This window comes from Pinus tabuliformis, chromosome 7, assembly GCF_031772625.1.
Source record: "Pinus tabuliformis cultivar Carrire ecotype Pingquan chromosome 7, CPIR1, whole genome shotgun sequence".
NCBI lineage: Eukaryota > Viridiplantae > Streptophyta > Pinopsida > Pinales > Pinaceae > Pinus > Pinus tabuliformis.
In genome coordinates this window covers 657,689,585-657,708,453 of record NC_142293.1, presented here as the reverse complement: position 1 = coordinate 657,708,453, position 18,869 = coordinate 657,689,585, and the positions used below count along the sequence as shown (strand labels likewise).

Here is an 18,869-nt window from a genome sequence, read left to right as displayed (position 1 = left end):
CATGCCCTCATAGGCAAGTTTCTTGGATTTTGGCCTACTGAAAAAGCCCTGCAAGGTTGGATTGCCTCCAAGTGGAAGCCAAAAGGTCAAGTCACCCTGCAGCTTGGACCTAAAGGCTTCTTCACCGCTACCTTTAACTGTCTGGAGGACAAAATGCGTATCTTTGAGGGTGGCCCATATTTCTTCAACTCAGCCGGCCTGTACCTGCGTGATTGGGTTGAGAGGTTCAATCCAGATAAGGAAGACTTCAACTGGGCTCTAGTATGGATCCGAATGTACTCTCTTCCCTTGGAATACTGGAACGAGGAAACCCTAAAGGACATAGGTAACAGCCTGGGGGTCTTCATCAAGGTCGCTGAGGAAACAAAATGCCGAAGATACACCTCATATGCTTGGATCTGTGTTCACATGCATCTCGCCAAAGCTCTAACTGACTCGGTAAGCTTATTTCATGATGATTATGAATGGGTTCAAACAATAGACTACAAGCATGTTCCCTTTCGCTGTAGGAAGTGCCATGAACATGGCCATCTCTTCAGGGATTTCCCTCTGAATCTGCAGTCCAAAGCCCCTGTCACAGAGGCAAGCAAAGATGTTGAGGGGTTCACAAAAGTTCCAAGTAGAAGAAGGCATGCTAAGAAACACTCAGTGGAGCCTGAAAATCTCAAGAAACCCATAACTCAAAACAGTTTTGAAATCCTGACTTCCAAGAACAGCATGGAGGACAACCTCTCAATCCCCCCCTCAGATCCATCTCCTTCGTCTCCCCCTCATTCGCCCAAGTCTACAGATCCCCTCCAAGTCTCCGAATCCATCATCACCCCCGCCTCCACCTCCAATGCAAATAAAGACAAAGACTCAGCTCTACAATCTTCCAACATGGAGACAAATGCAGCTCTGGCACTAAGCATGCAACAACATTCGAAGGAGGAAGAACATAATACACCGATACAGTGCATGGAGGAGGAACCAGAAAGTGTGGATCTGGCAGGTCTGGATATACTCAAGCTGGAAGTAGCTTGCAGACAGAAGGAATTCAACGCTATACACTCCCTGGAAATTGAAAGACTATAAGAAGTTTTAACCAGAGCACAACACAACAAATATCTTAGTATTCAGGCTGGCAGTCCTTGGGACGGGAAAAAAATCTTGAAGGAGACGAAGAAACGTGGATGCAAAATGGATCTGCAGAGGACTATCATTATCGGAGAAATGCTGGTGGATTCTGGTAGATTCCCCAAGCTGACCAAGTTTTACAAAACTCTTCCCCATTGTTCCCCATGAAGCTCGTCTCATGGAATGTGCAAGGGCTCAATGGCTCTGCAAAACACAGGATGATTAAAAAAATGATCCAGCAAGACAAGCCTTCAATAATTTACCTTCAAGAAACAAAATGCAATAGTACAGTTCTGGAAAAAATACTAAATAAAGCCTGGCTGGGGTGCCATTCAGTCTCAGTGGATGCTTCTGGAGCTTCTGGAGGGCTCGCAATCATATGGAATCCTCAAGAGCTCTACCTTCATGACTTCCATGCCTCTCACTTCTTCATTCAGACTACCTTCCACCTAATCGGAACCAATATCCACGGTCATCTATCCAATGTGTATTTTCCGCAAGAATTACAAAAAAAAATGGATCTGCTTGATACTATTTCAGAGCTCAACTCTGACAGGTGCTTTCCCCTCTGGATCTGTGGGGGTGATTTCAATATCATCACCTCTTTGGAGGAAAAGTCTGGTGGACGATCGAGGCTGGATGAAGATAGTCACGGCTTCAAAGACTTCATCCACAGAAATCAATTAATGGACCTACAGACTTCCAATGGCACTTATACATGGACCAATAAAAGAAGGGGTTCACAGCAGATAGCCTCCAGACTGGATCGATTTCTCATGTCGGACAACGCTATTCACATGGGGGGGGACTTTCATGCCTCCATCTTGCCTCAAGTAGGTTCTGATCACTGGCCCATAATGTTACAATGGTCGCGTCCGGGTGCCAGGAGCAACAGACCCTTTCGCTTCGAATCTTTTTGGTTCTCACATCCTAATTTCAAAGATGTTGTGATCGATGCTTGGAAATCTTTCAATCCCCCAGAAGGAGCTAAAATTTTCCACTTTGAGCAAAAGTTAAAATATCTCAAACAAGCGCTCAAATCCTGGAATCGCTCTCAGTTTGGAAATATTTTCGACCATCAGAAAATGCCGGAGGAGCAAATGAACACATTGCAACAACGCATCATCTATGAAGGCAGAACTGAAGACTATGTGCAATAGGAGAAGTCACTCTTAACCAAGATTGAAACACGTCGGAAACAAGAGGAAACACTGTGGCGTCAAAAATCCAGGGTCAGATGGCTCAAGGATGGAGAGAAAAATACCAAATTCTTTCACAGAACCACAATTCAAAGGAGAATGCACAATTACATCACCTTCATCAACAATAAGCAAGGAGAACGTCTGGAAGCGCATGAAGAAATGGAACAAGAATTCAAAGAGCACTTTCAGGACACTCTTAGAGAGCCTCCAGGCAGCAGAACTTAGGCAATACATTCTATCACGTAGCATATTCCAAAGATCATCACGGAGGACCACAACAATATGTTACTCCAGCCAATATCCATGCAGGAAGTGGAGGATGCGTTAGCCCAACTGAAGGATGGCAAAGCGCCGGGACCTGATGGCTTTACAGCCAATTTTTTCCACGCCTTCTGGGAGCACATCAAAACAGAGGTTTGGGAACTTGTGGAAGAAGCAAGATCGATGCACTGGATCCTCCCCTCCCTCAATACTACCTTCATAGTGCTAGTGCCAAAGGTGGAAGATTCCAGCACTCCAGACAAATACAGGCCCATCGCTCTTTGTAACGTAATCTACAAACTCATTTCAAAAGTCTTGGAAAATAGGCTCAAACCTCTACTCCCTCTCCTCATCTCTCCAGAGCAAACAGGGTATGTAGAAGGGCGCCAAATTATGGATGGTATCATACTTTCAAATGAAGTGATTCATTCTCTCAAGGTTCTAAAAAAGCCAGGTATGATTCTCAAGCTAGATCTTTCTAAAGCATTCGATAAACTCAGTTGGTCCTACATCAATCAAATGCTTTTAGCTTTTGGCTTCAGTGCCACCTGGATGCGTTGGCTCATGAATCTTATTACCTCCCCCTGTTATTCTATCCTTCTGAATGGCTCTCCTTCCTCGCCTTTCCGACCTTCCTGAGGTATTCGCCAAGGTGACCCTCTCTCTCCGTTCCTCTTTGTGCTCATGGCCGAAGGTCTCAGTCGTCTCCTTCATTCTGCTATCTCTTCTCACTCTCTAAAGGGCATTTCTCTTCATGGACTTTCTCCCCTCTCTCACCAACAGTTTGTTGACGACACTATGCTTTTTGGCCATCCGTCAGTTCAAGAGGCCTCTGCCCTCCTAGCCCTTCTGAATCTCTTCTCTGAAGCTTCAGGCACCTCCATCAATGCTGCCAAATCCCAGCTCTTCTTCTTCAATACCCCCAGTCTAACTCAGAAGAATATAGCCAGGATCTTGGGCTATCCTATAGCTGTGCTTCCCTCGAAATACCTTGGGGCTCCCCTGATAGACTCAGCTATCAAACATGCCTCCTGGAGAACCCTCCTTGACAATCTAGAAACCAGGCTCTCCTCCTAGACCTTCCGCTCTCTTAATATCGCCAGCAGGCTCATTCTTATCAAATCCGTTCTCCAAGCCATGCCTCTGTATTTATTCTCCATATTGGCAGCTCCCAAATGGGTTCTTAAGAGTATTCGCAATCTTCAGAGAAATTTCTTATGGGGCTCCTCAGGACTCAACAGAAAATGGGCGCTCGTCAAATGGACTGAGGTCTGCCTTCCGAAGTCAGCGGCGGGCTGGGTCTAAGGGATCCCCTTCACAGCAACAACACCATGGGTGCCCGAATCTGGTGGAAATGGGTCTCCAATCCGCACACTCCATGGGCTCATATCTGGCATGCCAAATACGCTCCAGGAAGCCCCCTAGAGGAGCTCATCCGCATAAGCATCACCAACCCTGGATCGTTAATTTGGAATGCTGCCAGAAAGCACAATGTCTTCATTCAAGCGCACAGTTTTTGGGAAATACACTCAGGCACCACAACAAGATTTTGGGAAGACTCCTGGCAGCAGCTCCCCAAACTAGCTGCTCTCTTCCACAGACCCAAATGGCAAGCTACCATGCAACACAGTGATCAAACCCAGGTTTGTCAATTCTGGCAGCAGCAATCCCCTCAAGGCTTTCAACAATGGAGATCAGCAGACACCTGGCAAGCCAATTGGCAAGAGGAAACCTTTGAAGAGATTGATCAAGAGCTCAAACTTAGGAAAATCAAGTTCTCGGATCAGAAGGAAATTCGGTGGGGATATTCTCCAAAAGGGACATTCACCACCAAGGAGGCATACCAAATTCTCTATCATCCAGTGCAGATAATTAAGGATCAGCTATGGGATAAGATCTGGCAACCAAGTATCTGGCCAAAAGTCTCCATGTTCCTGTGGCTTTTAAGCAAACAACGGATCCTCACTTGGGATAATCTTCAAAAACGAGGTTTTATTGGGCCTTCCAGATGTCCCAACTGCAACCTCCACTCAGAGACCATCTTGCATCTTTTGGATACCTGCCCGCTAGCTGCAGAACTCTGGGAGAGAATTGCTCAGTGCAACAGGAGAATGGGAAGACGAGAGGGAGACATCACAAATACAATCAGGAACTGGCCTCAGCATCCCTTCCAAAGTCCAGTCCTCAACTCCCTCTGGAACCTTCTTCCGGGCTTTGTCTATTGGATCATATGGAAGGAGAGGAACAACAGGATCTTTAAAAATCTCCATTCGCCCCTGGACTCCCTTTGGCTTCTTCTCAAACAGAACCTACAAGAAACTCTTGCTCTGAAACACTGGCAAAATTCGGACCTGCCAGCCTCTCCTCAGGAATGCCTCATTCTGAAAAACTGGAATCTGAATCTCACTTTCTCTGCTCATGCCACTCTCAATCCCTCCATTCATTCTGATTCCCCCCAATACTGGTCTCCTCCTGTCTCCCAGACCATAAAGTTAAATTTCGACGGTGCTGCCAAGGGCAATCCAGGGCCGGCTGGATATGGAGGCATTTTCAGAAATGCTGAGGGCTCGGCTCTGCATATATATCATGGCTCGCTAGGAAGAGATACCAACAATGCAGCCGAACTTGAAGGTTTATGGAAGGGCATCTGCACAACTGTAACTGAAAATTTCTTCCCTCTGGTGATAGAAGGGGACTCACAAATCCTAATTGAGGCAGTCACTCAGATCCAATCAGGCACATCAGCTGGAAAGATCGCTTCTAGCTAGCGGCTCCTAAGTAGACTGGAGCAAATTGAAGAATGGCTCACATCTTCTCGCAGCGTTACCTTCCAGCATGTTCAGCGATCTGCCAACAAAGTAGCAGATAGATTGGCTAATCAAGGGTCTGATCAGCAGCTCCCTTTCTTCTCTGGTCCTCTCAGCAGTTCTAATGATGAGCAACTTAAACAAGACTGCACTCTTCTGGTGCAACAAGATCTATCCCTCCCAGATGCGGGTGAACGGTACAGGTAGAGGTACGAAGTCGGCGGGAGGGGCAGGGGCGTGGAGCACTTTCAACGACACCTGGCCTCACTTGTTGCCACACTTCAATCTCCTGGCAAGCTCATTCATGGCTGCGTTAATGCGGCACGACATTCTTCACAGGCTCCCTCGCTCTAATCCCATGGCGCTCCTCTAATTCTGTTATGTTCCTCTTTTGCGAATGTCTGGCCTCCTCGTAGTTGTAGTGCTTTGCTCTTGGGATAATGTTGGAATCCATGGCGCTCAAGCACGCGGAGTAGTTTCTCTGCTGGATCTTCTGGTTCTCCAAAGTCCCTTCAGCATTTTCTTCTGTCGTTTGTCGTCCAGCTTTGTCAGATCATTGGCGAGTGGGATAACTCTCCCCCTTCCAGTCTCCCCTGGTCTGTAAAGACTTGCTGCTTGTCCTGCTCTTTTTGCTCTGAGCAACATGCCTATCCTGCGCCAAAGAATGGGCTGCCGAAGGGGCAGCGCCCGTGGTCGTCCCATTCGCCAGGCTTCTTCCTCTTCCTCAGATACCTTCTTTGGCTCTTCAGGAGGCGGCACTGAAAGCCATCCTACTACCAGGCGAGGTCGTGGTCGTGGCCAGGGGAACCAAGCTGCAATGTCGAACCCACACCATACTCATGCGCATTCAGCCCGCTTTCAAATCCCCTGCACTCTCAGCAATCACTCTTTCATTGCTTCTGTTACGATTCAGCTGAGTGAAGGCGCAGTTGGCTTGGTTCCGGCAATTCCAAATGCGACTTCGATGCCGAGGGCGGAAGAATTGCCAGGCACCTCTCAGAATCCGAGACAGCAGGGCGATGTCCCAAGGAGTTCTGCTTCCCAGGATAAGCAAGCTCTGGCGTGTTCGAATGTTCCGAGTGAAGTTGGTCCGCCAAAAGAAGAGGGCCATCCCTCAGACGATGATGACTCCTCCAGCTTCGGTTGTCGGATTGTGGAAGAAGTGCCTTCCACCGCTCAAGATGCATAATCAGGTTGTCGTTCTCTTTTGTAGTCTCCGTCTCTATTCAAGGGGAAATGTTCAATTGTTTTGTCTATGTTTACAGTTCGGGTTAAATGTATCAACTCAGTCAAGCAGTTTCGGCACTCCGGTTAGTCTACATTTTTGACAATGTGGTTTTTGTTTCAATGTACCGGTCATAGTCCGAGTTCTAGTTGGTCTTTTGCTAGTTTTTTTTGGTCAATTTTCAGATTTGTAATGTGTGTAAGCCATCTTCAAGGCTAGACCTCTTGAGGCGGCTGCCTCGTTGTAAAAATATTTTGTATCAATATAGGAGTAGACTTATTCAGAAAAAAAATAAAAATATAGATATTGAGTTTCATTTTAAAGGGTTATAAATATGAGTTATAAATACAAGACTTAAAAGGTTGTAAATATTTAAAGGGTTGTAAATATGAGTTATTAATTGTTTTTACTCAAAACCTGATAAATAGCAATTTAGCAATTTCTTTTTAATTAAGTGACTCAAATTCATGTTTTTTTAGGTTGAAGGTAAACCCACTAAAGTGGAAATAATTGTGATGCCAATAATTAGAGGGATTGTCATCATGGGGTGATAAGAAATTTAATATTCCAAGAAGAGGAGGTAGTAGTAGATTCTAAATAAATTAGAAATGCAACAACATAAATGTTTGCAACGAATTTAGAGAGATCCACCTTGTTGAATAATGCACACACTACATGGATAATGGATTTTTTATGTCTTACAGCGTTTTCTTTGCAGCATCTGGTGCAAATGCTAATATACCTTCAGTTGTGAATCGTGATTATTGATCGACGCAATTGTCAATGGTGCAGGAGAAAGTATTGATCAACCCCCACACGGCACGACGTATTATGCGAGACCGTGGGATGGTTACTGATTGCGATAAACGCGCTTTTAATTGTGAATCCTTGTTATGATCAGAAACCGTGGAAAACACGCCTCTAGTTGTGAATGATTAGTCAAACTAGAACTATTCAAAATTCGTTGTCATTGTGGAGGCGTTATATAGCTTTTGCCAGGGAAATGTTTGAGTCACAGCATTTGCAATGGCGAGAGCAAAGGGAGTTTCTCTGGCATTCATGGCGGTGTTGTCCTGTTGCGTTGTACAAGGTAATGACTGCAAAAGCGCAAAGAGAGTTTCGCTGGCATTCATGGAAACTTTATGCAGTTGGATTATACAAGGTAATAACTGCAAATTGGATATTTATGTATGTTGAAGAGTCTAACTTTATTACTGAATTTGTTATCCTCGGGAGTCGCAGGAGCAGGAGGTGGGACCATTGAGTTCCTGAATAAGTGCCAATTCTCTGTTTGGGTAGACGGGACACACAATATGAGAGAGCTGGATAGAGGATACTCGTGGACGGTTCCACTCACTGCCGGTTCGATAAGATTTTGGGGGAGAACTGGGTGTGTCTTCGGATATCCCTGCACAACCGGGGAATGCAAGAACACGAGTGGGAGTGTACAAAATTGTGCAGTGACTATGGTCGAGTACAGTCTCAATGAAGCCTAGAACGTCGACTTCTATCGCATCTCTCTCGTTGGCGGATTCAACATTCCAATTTCGATCAAACCCTCTAACTCTAAGTGCCAAACGATCGCTTGCAGCAGCAACATAACTGCCAATTGTCCAGCAGAATTGAAGGTGCTGGGCGCATGCATGAGCGCCTGCACTATTTACAATACATCCCAATATTGCTGCACTGGGGATTACGGTGGGAATAATTGCCGTCCCACTAATTATTCGCGTTTCTTCAACACACAATGCCCCCAGGCCTACAGCTATCCACTTGATAGCGCCACAGCCACGTTCAATTGCCCCGCAGGCAGTAACTATACGGTCGTCTTCTGCGGCGCTGCCAATTCTTCCCCCCTTTCTGGTATTGAATCTCACTAACTAAAAGCTAAGTAGACGCACTGTCTCCTCAATACACCTCTTTTGACATTCAAGGTTTTGTAGCCATGAAATTATGAACAGTTTTGCAATCATTTATTTATAATGCTGTGTCAGCCAGCAATTTGTTAAATGATGTTTAAAAAGTAACTGCAAATTGGGTAATAACTGCAAATTGGATATTTGTGTATGTTCAAGAGTCCAACTTTATTACTGTATTTGTTATTCTCGCAGGAGCAGGAGGTGTGACCATAGAGATCCTGAATGAGTGCGAATTCACCGTTTGGCCAATCGGGAAACAAATAGTCGACGTAGGGATGCGGCTGGACAGAGGACAGTCGTGGACTGTTCCACTCACTGCCTGTCAGACAACTGGCAGAATTTGGGGGCGCACTGGGTGTGCGTACTGCACAACAGCGGAGTGCTGGGGTACACTGTTTTGCACAACCGGGCAATGCGAGGGTGTACTAAACTGTGAAGGACTTACACCCCCAGCGACTAGGCAGTTCCTATTTCCACCTCTATAGCAAAGTTAATGCTATGTCCTTACACCCTCTGACAGCGGCAGACAACCCCCTTGACGTCATGGCACACTTACATGCTTGATCATGGATCATGGCAGTTACATGCATCCCTCTCCGGTGATTACAGGTCACGCAGCTCCGGCGGCAGCTGCCATGCTCCTGCCCATTGACTCTGCCCGCCTCCACTTTGGCCTCCACTTTGGCGTATTAATGAGGCACATTTACGAACCTTACCAACCATCCTCGATAATGTATTATCTGCTCAAATCCCGACAATTCAAACTCCCGACAATTCAACCATTGAACTCTGGCGAACAGAGGAGAGGTTACAACCATTGAACTCCGGCGAACAGAGGAGAGGTTACAGAAGGTGATTCAGTGCATGCAGCGCTTCGAGGACGGAAGATTTCAAATGCTCTTTCGACCTCTGTCTTGCGCGTATACAGGTATTATCGTATACCCTTGCATACCTTTCTTTTTCAGCACGGTCTAGCAGTGGCAGTAGCAACCGAGCCGGCCCGAAATTCCTCACACATAACTATGGTAGAGCTGTTGATGCAGGGCTAGCCTGCAAACCCCAGAATCTTCAGTAATTTCTGCGCATATACAAATGCTTTGCAATCATTACCCAATTGACATTCCAAGACAGGGCAATTTCATATATTTCCCAAATGCTTCATTAAATTTTACTTCTGCAATTGTAATTCCTATCAGATGATTCTCAGTGTCTGCATCTCTGTAATTATATTGCAATTTCCATTTTTCTATACAGTCTTAAATGCCAGCGTTCAATCTTTAACTTGTTCATACAGCCTTTCCAGCGCCAAGACAGTGTGTTTAGATACAAAAAGAGTCGTTAATCAGAGTCGGTTTCAATCAGAACTCAACCTACAAATTCAGTTTACTACCCACAATTTCTTCAGCGCTAATAAAACTCAAATCACTCTGCATTTGCATTATAAAATGACACGGGAATCAACCCACAACTTTACCATAACACTGTCTGCGTTTTAACTTGATTTATTTACTGTAATTAAGACTGGAATCGATCTCCATCGATTTGGATTCATAGCACAAACTCAATAGGTGAAACGATCCTAGCAATTAAGCATTCTGCAATTCAACGCAATCAGCGTCGATCCAGCACATAAAATCTCCATTTAATCAGCGCACAACACATAAAATTCAGAATGGTAGTCGATTCAATTGGACCTGACTAATTCATACCTGTGAACTTATAACGCAGATCCCAGAACTCATTATTTATCTGAAACGTTGTTTTATATTCCCAAACCCAACTCGTCATTTACCCAGATTGGAAACGTTGTCTGTAATGTGAACTATGAGTCGATTTTGTTCCTTTTTCAACAATTTATACTTATGCCTTCACTGTAGTTTCCCACAAGCATATCAATGTTAGTTCTGGACTTTAACCTCTGCATCAGCACAACTTGTCATCTACCAATTTGAATACTTCATTCAATTGGGAATTCAACCAGATTTCTAACCATAACATCGATTCTCAGAAATAGATTTAAATTCTTGTATTAAAACAGAAATTCATAAAACCCAATCATCTTTCATCATTGCATTCCATCAACACTACAATATTGATATTAATAATACCAATTTTATTGCGGTGCAGAGTCACAATACAACCCAATTACAACATCAATTATTTAGATTGATTTCCTATCATATTGCAAATTAACCATTCACACAGGATTTAATGTTCGATTCAATGTCTTCTGTCTTCAATAGTTTTGCAATGAACTCATAAACAACGATTTCTCAATCAAATTGTATAAAATGGGCATTCTTCATTTAAACCCAATTGCAAAAGATATATTCCACTCCAGAAATCGAACTACGCAATTCTGAAACCACTTTTTACATTAACAATGAAAGCACTTACAGACTTTGTCCTTGCCGGATGTGCAACAGTAATGGCCTTACAATTGCCGGAGGCTTACAAGCCTTGGCTGTCCAAGCTTTTCTTCTCCTTTCTAATTTTAAGTGGAATGATGATGCTGGGATAAGCCAGATGAGACTCTTTCCATGGCAGTGTAACCCAATTAGGCAATTTTCATAACCAGGTCTAAAAAGGCCGCAATCAACTCCTCTTTGCTTCAATTTACCCCAATCAATTTTGTGTGTCTGCTTGGCCATTTTAAATTGGCCTTGTATTTTATCTTCCGTCCTCGAAAGTCCTGGATTGTTGATCTTAGTCCTCACTAATAAGGTGACATATAAGAGCAGATGCGAGATTATTTTTGGGACCCCATTTGCATAATTCACAATTGAGATCTTACTCATTGAAATTGTTTGCTGTTAACAGTCCTTGGAAACATGCTTTATCTAGTTATGGTTGGCACTATAAGGTAAAGTTTATGCGAGAACATGACGAAAGATTAAGCTACAAAACTAGGGGTTTGGACTCTACAGTCTGAAAGAATTAAATAAGACGCCAAACTTTTGACCAGATCACTGCCCTGGAAATTGATAATGCTGGTACAAGCTATAAAAACTGCGAAGTTTTACAAGCATGTTAAGATGTGAAGCAATTGCATACTTCATATTCACTGGTATTGCTGATGGCAAGCTTCAATTTTTTGGATGTGAAGTCAGGTTGGATTGTAGGACTCATTTATTTCAAATGATTGGATCAATTAAACGTTGTCCATATTATTGGGTCTTTAACATTGTGGGTAGCTTCAGTGCTGCTATGATTTGGGCTATCTCTGGCTTCTTGTTGGCAGTTGCAGTGGTTATGTTTTGTTATATGTATTGGCAGTTTCCTTGTCCTACCTTGTTTGTGTTCTGTTTTTGTCTTAGGCTTGTTGAATTTCCAGTAATTTCAATACTTCAAATTCAAAATTATAAAATTACATTGAAGACCATGAGATTTATATCATAATCCTGTAAATCATAAAAGTAAGTACACTGAAGGCCTTGAGATTTAAATCAGTTTGTAGAATCACTTTGTAGCTTGGTATTATTGAACAAAGCTTGTTTCCATCTCTTGAGCTTATGTCTACTGTATATTAAGGTATCCAGCAGGTATATTGGATGTGGGGAATTCCATTTAACACAAGGATAGCAGTCAATTAGAGAGGGCAACATTTTCCTCTAAAAAATATTTATTGGACTGTAAAGAAGGTTTATTAATCAGGGGTTGGCTTTGTTGGGAACCATGTAGTCCCAATGAGACCACTTATCCCAACCTGTGTTCACCTAAGACTGTCAGATTTACAAAGCATGTAAATTGATCTAACAAGAACTTAAAACTGTAACATTTACAAATCATGCAAATTGATATAACAAGAATCTTGAAGAGTTGTTTTAAATATTTTGGCCTATATTTTATAAAAGTTGATAGTTATGGTAACCACAAAAAAATAGATATGAATATTGTTTTTTACTTTAAAGTGTTTTTATGATGTTTTTAACAACATTGTTGTTTACATATTCATTTATAAGGGCGTAAGAAAATGGAGGAAATTAGACATGAATGGGAGGTAACTATCAAAGGCACCAAGCAAGTGTTCACTTGTCTTGTTGGTGGCTGTGCGGGGAACTTGAGTCGATCTAAGCTATCTGGCCTTAATCATCATCGGGCTACCACCCACAATCTCCCACCAATTCCTCCACGTCAAAGAGGTCGAGTAAGAGATGCAAATGCTACATGGGCGGTCAAATCAACAAGTGCAGTTAAAAGGCAAAATGCCAAAATATTATGTCGTGCACGACAACAAGCATATAAAAGATTTGTCAATGAAGAAATTCTTTCAGCTGTAAGTATTTATTAGTATTTATTTGTATATGATTTTTTATTAATATTGTCATTGAAGAAATTCTTTCAGCTGTAAGTATTTATTAGTATTTATCTGTATATGTTTTTTATTAATATTAATTTATTGTTGTGGACTAAATTCATTGAAACTTGTTTTCACAGTCAGTTGTTACATTTGATCAGCTTAATGATACTTCAAAGCAAAGGATTTGTGAAAAAATTCAACGTTGGGATCAGAGTCTACCTCGTAGACGTATGGAGACAATGAAGCGCATAGATATTGCTTTAAAAGAGAAAGTAAGCACTGAGGTTCCCGATGATGTGGGGGAAGAAGGATTAGATGGGCACAACCATATATTAAACTTTGATGAAACTAATCAGGACAATGACAACACAGTTGAGTCCATTTTTTTGCATATATTAATTTTTTAGACATTTTAACATTAAATAATATTTATATTTATTATAATTGTATACTAATTTCTCATTGTTATTGATATGCATAGCCTAATCAACAAAATTCCCCAAATTCAAGCCACCAACTATTACGACGCTCACCTAGATTTCAAGGTTTTCAAGGGGTTATTGGGCTAGTAAGTTTTTAATCCATATAACCTATTCCACTAAAAACATTAATATATAAATTGTTATGTTTTACCATAATGATGGGATGAGAAATGGATGTTCTGTATTATATATCGTTATCCTTGATTTTTTTTGATTATGTGTGTGTGTGTTATTTCTTATTTATGGTGCAGGTGTTCCCTTTGGAACCATCACAATCAATGAAAACCCCTTGTCGAAGCCTTAAGAAGAATGGAAATGAAATGGTTCAAATGCTACAACCATCTTCACGTCCAATGTCACAATGCAAGGTAAGATTATATTTATTTATACTCTTATAATTTTATCATATTTTTACATTTAATTCTATTTGAGTCACATACTTATATCTATGTATAATCTAATGTTCAGAGTAATGAATATACATCTCCTAAAACACCTTTGCACATGTATGATGGTGGACATGATACTCAGCAAAAATCACATTCTCCTCAACCATTGCGACATTCACCTAGACTTCAAGATAAATTAAGAGAGGTAAGTTATATACTACATATCTTAGCTCATAATAACATTGACATATTTTTTATGACTAGTTAATGCATTTTCTTTTCATATTCATTACATGTTCACCATATTCTCATTATATCTATATAGATTTTGATATTTATTGATAGCTAGTCAATGAATTGTCTTTTCATATTTGTTACATGGTCCGCATATTTTCATTATATCTATGTGGATTTTGATATTTATTGATAATGTTTTAATTTTCACAGAAAACAAAAAAGATAAATGTTGATGCTATGGTTAAAAGGACCAAAATCACGCCAAAGGACTTGAAAGCATGTGGGTTCAAGTCACGCAAACAATACATAGAGCATATATGCTCAACTACCATTGCTCTCACTAAACCCACTAGGTTTGCTACTTTGAAGGCTAAACATTCCAGCAAGTTTAAATGACTTAGGCTACAATAATATAACTTTAGCCATTGTTTTGTCTATAAAGGGGCTACAAGGACAGTTTCAATATATTAACTTTCTTTTATTAGATTGTTGATCACAGTTTTACTTCACAATAAGGTACAACAATACACAGAAAGCTTTTATCCGTTGTACATAAGTATTTTAAGATATTCTGATTTTGTCTAGTTGAAGGCATCTGTTATGTTGAGTCATACCACAATATCAAAACCCCCTTGGGTGATGAAAACATTGTTTGAATAGAAAATGTTGAAGGAGCCAGACAAGTAGAACACACTAGGCACAGAACAATGCTTCACAATATAAGTTATATCATCTTATGTATTCATAGGTGCCGATCTGTGGCATCAATTCCCTGTTTTTTTAATAAGAACTTTATCTTATTCTCTTGAATAAATGTTTAATAAAATAATAAAGAATTACTGGAATGAGGAATCCCTGCTTTACGGATCATTATGTTTGTGATTCTTTCTGTGTGCTGAAAGGCTGGATTTATGATTTGTAATGCGACATGAATTTTTATTAGTCATACTGTATTTACCGAAATGGCAATTTTGTTGAAAGTGCTTGGATGATTTTGGTAGTGAGATATGTAGGTGTGAAATTTGTATTTTCTATATATAGTGGAAACCATTTCCTTTTGGTAGTGCTTATTTCTTGGATAGTTTGGCTAGAGTTGAGCATGTTCAGTGGCAGAGCGAACATGACGCTTTTGTTACAGGAGTTGGTCTAGAAAGGACTTTATTGACATGGGTTTTGGTTGGTTTTCATCAATGTCTCTCACATGTAATCTCTGTATTCTTTAGACTTTTCAATACATCATTTTTTTTTCCAAAAATTGTTTCCAGGTGCTAAGTATGTCTTTAAAGTGCCAACATCATAAAGATTTTAAATATATTTGCATGATATTCCTCTGAAGTACTGCCCCTCACTAGCTACGTTTGCCCTTATCTGTCCAACTTTATCCCAGCTGCTATCACATCAATCCAAGAAATAGTGAATCCGTGACTTTAAAGGCGAAATAATGCACACAAATATATACAAAGGAATAAAAACAGGATAATATATTCCTGAATGATTCAGTGCTCAGTCTCCTGCCATCCTTATCTAAGCATAATTAACAAAATCTAATGTTATTAATTATTAATGCAGTAAACCGCTCCAAGACGTCATTATCTCCATATGTGACCGCATTTCTGAGCACCCATTTCAATCATCCCTCTGCTCACGTAGATAGTTTCTGGTTATGTTAATAGGTGTGATAGGTCTTCATAATTTTAGTTTTAAAAAAGGAAAATAATAATGTTGTAGATTTCAACTATATATCTGTTAATTTTTAGTGGTTTATTTTAGAATAAGTTTTTCCAGAATTTTCATTCTTTAAAGAAAAATTATGAATGTTATAGATTTCAACTATATCTCTGTTCACATTATCTCTGTTCACATTAATCTAGTTATATGAATAGGTGTAATTTATTTCCACCTCAAATTTCTAGTGGTTTATTTCAGAATAAGTCTTCTACAATTTAGATTTTAACTATATCTTTGTCTACGTTAATCTAGTTATATGAATAGGTGTGGTTTAATCTAGTTATATGAATAGGTGTGATTTATTTCTACTTTAAATTTTTAGTGTTTTATTTGGTTTATTTTAGAATACATCTTTCAAAATTTTTATTTTTTAAAGAAAAAATATAAATACTTTATAAAAATGTTGCAGATTTCAATCTTATCTTTCTTTTTCTTTTTCTTTTTTTCCCTTTTTTTTTTAGAGTTGGTTTTAGTGCAATTTTTTGGATTTTCTAGTGTGAAATCCGGTGGAAAAATTTGAGGTGAAATCTTGATTTGTGCTATTTAAACTAGTTTTTTTCACTGTATATAGGGACTCAGCACCCTGGAAAACCCCTAGGGCACTTCGTTTGCACAAGATTACCCATCTAGCTTGTGATTTCAATAAATTTCTGCTAGATTTTAGAGAAATTTGACGGAAAAAACCCTAGGGCACTTCGATTGCACAGGATTAACCATCAAGCTTGTGATTTCAATAAATTCCTCCTAGATTTTAGAGACATTTGATTAGAAAAACCCACCATAAAAGCTTCCAAAAAGTAGCACTAAAGACAACTCTTTTTTTTTCTACCGAAAATAGACCATTTTTTTTAGTTATTCAAGTAAAAATAATAATAAAAAATACATACTATATCATTTATATAGCTCAGTGATGCAACTGGTAAGGAAAAAACATATAGCTATCAAATGGCAAAAAACTTCATAATACCATAGCAAATCAAATACAGTGCTATACATATAATTTTTGGTTATGTCAATAGGTGTGGTTTATTTCAGAGTAATCTTTGGTTATGTCAATAGGTGTGGTTTATTTCAGAGTAATTTCTAGTTATGTCAATAAGTATTATTTATCTCAGAATCAGCGTTTCAAAATTTCCATATGAATAGTATAAATTTCATAATATAAAAATATACTTTTTCTCATATAAAATTCTATGGCCAGGTTTCTAAAAGTTTTTACCTCCATTCTTTAAATCAAGGGTTTCTAGAAAGTTGTTTCTTATCTCTTAAGGGTTTGCAGGAAGTTTTTTAGTGTCTTACCTCTAAGGGTTTCTAGGAAGATTTTCAGTTTCTTACCTCCAAAATTCCACGGGTTAGTTAAATCACTCCATTTCCAATGTTTAAAATATGTTTCAATTTCTAACCTCCATTCTGATTTAAATTAAGGGTTTGTACAAAATTTTTCAATTTCTTACTTTCTAAATTTGGAATATTACTTACTCCCAATATTAAATGACATTGATATTTTAAAAGCTATGTTACATGGGAACCACTCCTAAGAGTTGGGAAACCCATTCCAATGGTTCCCGCGTTCCGTGGAGCTTTGGAGCTTTGGTGTTGTATGGGAATGTTCCCTTTTCAGGGGGAGCTGCAATGGGAGCTTGGGAAAGTTCTGAGCTTTGGTGTTGTATGGGAATGTTCCCTTTTCAGGGGGAGCTGCAATGGGAGCTTGGGAAAGTTCTGAGCTTTGGTGTTGTATGGGAACGTTCCCTTTTCAGGGGGAGCTGCAATGGGAGCTTGGGAATGTTCCGAGAGCTTTGAAGACTGTTTTTTTTAGTTCCCGCCTTCCTTGGGGTTGGGGAAGACAAAGCCTGTAGAGAAATACGTTGAATTGTCCACAAAACATGAACCTAAGTTGAAAAGGTCAAAGACCCTTAACACCCATATCCTTAATTGAGAAACTGGAGCAATCTCTTGATGGGTTAAGGAAGTGTGTGACACCTCGATGTAAGGGCGATATCTGGGATGTCATGGTGACGAGTATTACTTTTGTTGTTTATGTATATATATGGCAGAAGATTGTGTATGCATATTGTATGTGGCAGTGAATGCTTAAACATTAGAGTTTCTTTACTTTTTTCTTAAGAATAACCAGAAAAAATATGTAAAATTGTCCCTTTGTATTTTGAAGTATTGTTTCAAAGACTCATCATATGTCATAATGAACTTAACATTTTAATATTTTATATATATAAAAGGGAGACACTCAGAGACACCTAAAGAATATATTTATATATAAGAGAGATTATATATTTATTATTTATATATTTAAATTGATTTGAATATTTGAATATTTTGATTCAATATTAATTTGATTATTATATAAATTATATAATTAAAAATTATTTTTTATTTTTATATTTTTTATATTTTTATCATATAATATTACCACTCCTGATTAACTGTTTCCTGTAAATTTTGGGGAAACCTCTAGCCCTTCCCGACACCCATACCTAAGCCTCTAGCCCTTCTCGACACCCGTACCTAAGTTCCCAATGTTCCCATGCTCGAGAAACTCATGCAACATAGTTTAAAAGCTATTCACATACATACAGATAAGTTAACAAGGTCATAATTTTGCCTCGAAAATAATGGAAATTCTTGCAAGATTTTAACAAAATCAGGTTGAAATTTTGGAAATCCTAGGTACAATTGTCAAGCTTCAAGACTTTGGGTACTTTAGGATTCTTGATGGTGCTGAATTCATTTCCACCATAAAAAATGATTCAAACACTTTAACAGTCAGATTTTTCGAAAATTTTCTCAATAAATTCTCTAACAGTGAAATTTTTCGAAAATTTTCTCAATAAATTTAGACAAAAAATTTGTGATCCAAACAAAATTGTAAACTCATAAACAACTTCATTCATATTAATTCACCATTTAATTTATATAACTATTTTTGCACTCAGATATATTCATATAACGTATATATGAATATATATTATGTATATATCCATATATACCATGTATATATCCTGACACGTTCAGAATTTGAACGCCGAACACGCCCTATGTCTTGTCTAGTTTGGTCTATTTTCAACTATGGTCGGATTTTATTTGGCAGTTCCTATTTCCACCTCTATAACATTATAAATGCTCTCTAAGGACAGTCTTGGGACATGGGTTCTGACATCGGCTCTGGCTGTCAACCCGTGTGCATC

The 18,869-nt window shown here is 39.5% G+C and overlaps 5 protein-coding genes across 6 annotated transcripts; all 5 read left to right on the top strand.

Moving 5' to 3' along the window:
* Positions 1 to 1,631: 1,631 nt before the first annotated feature.
* LOC149249158 (uncharacterized) lies at positions 1,632 to 2,276 on the top strand. The gene has a single exon (XM_089452168.1). The coding sequence runs from the start codon at positions 1,632 to 1,634 to the stop codon at positions 2,274 to 2,276; it is 645 nt and encodes a 214-aa protein (XP_089308294.1).
* Positions 2,277 to 7,637: 5,361 nt separating this feature from the next.
* LOC149249157 (pathogenesis-related protein-like) lies at positions 7,638 to 8,107 on the top strand. The gene is made up of 2 exons (XM_089452156.1): positions 7,638 to 7,701; positions 7,854 to 8,107. Exons 1-2 carry the CDS (start codon positions 7,638 to 7,640, stop codon positions 8,105 to 8,107), a joined length of 318 nt encoding a protein of 105 aa, XP_089308282.1.
* On the top strand, positions 7,988 to 9,605 carry LOC149249156 (uncharacterized). The gene is made up of 4 exons (XM_089452149.1): positions 7,988 to 8,474; positions 8,723 to 8,990; positions 9,111 to 9,216; positions 9,459 to 9,605. The coding sequence occupies exons 1-4, from the start codon at positions 8,255 to 8,257 to the stop codon at positions 9,603 to 9,605; spliced, it is 741 nt and encodes a 246-aa protein (XP_089308275.1). The 5' UTR covers positions 7,988 to 8,254.
* A 2,898-nt stretch (positions 9,606 to 12,503) lies between these two features.
* Positions 12,504 to 13,410, top strand: LOC149249155 (uncharacterized). The gene is made up of 3 exons (XM_089452143.1): positions 12,504 to 12,806; positions 12,968 to 13,201; positions 13,312 to 13,410. The coding sequence occupies exons 1-3, from the start codon at positions 12,504 to 12,506 to the stop codon at positions 13,408 to 13,410; spliced, it is 636 nt and encodes a 211-aa protein (XP_089308269.1).
* Positions 13,411 to 13,558: 148 nt separating this feature from the next.
* On the top strand, positions 13,559 to 14,422 carry LOC149249154 (uncharacterized). 2 transcript variants are annotated; one of them, XR_016266732.1, is made up of 3 exons: positions 13,559 to 13,680; positions 13,844 to 13,906; positions 14,149 to 14,422. XR_016266732.1 is itself a non-coding variant. In XM_089458639.1 (3 exons), exons 1-3 carry the CDS (start codon positions 13,591 to 13,593, stop codon positions 14,332 to 14,334), a joined length of 402 nt encoding a protein of 133 aa, XP_089314765.1. In that variant the 5' UTR covers positions 13,559 to 13,590; the 3' UTR covers positions 14,335 to 14,422. The 2 variants fall into 2 exon arrangements, 1 of the variants encoding a protein (XP_089314765.1); XM_089458639.1 differs by having other exon boundaries at positions 13,781 to 13,906.
* Positions 14,423 to 18,869: the final 4,447 nt, after the last annotated feature.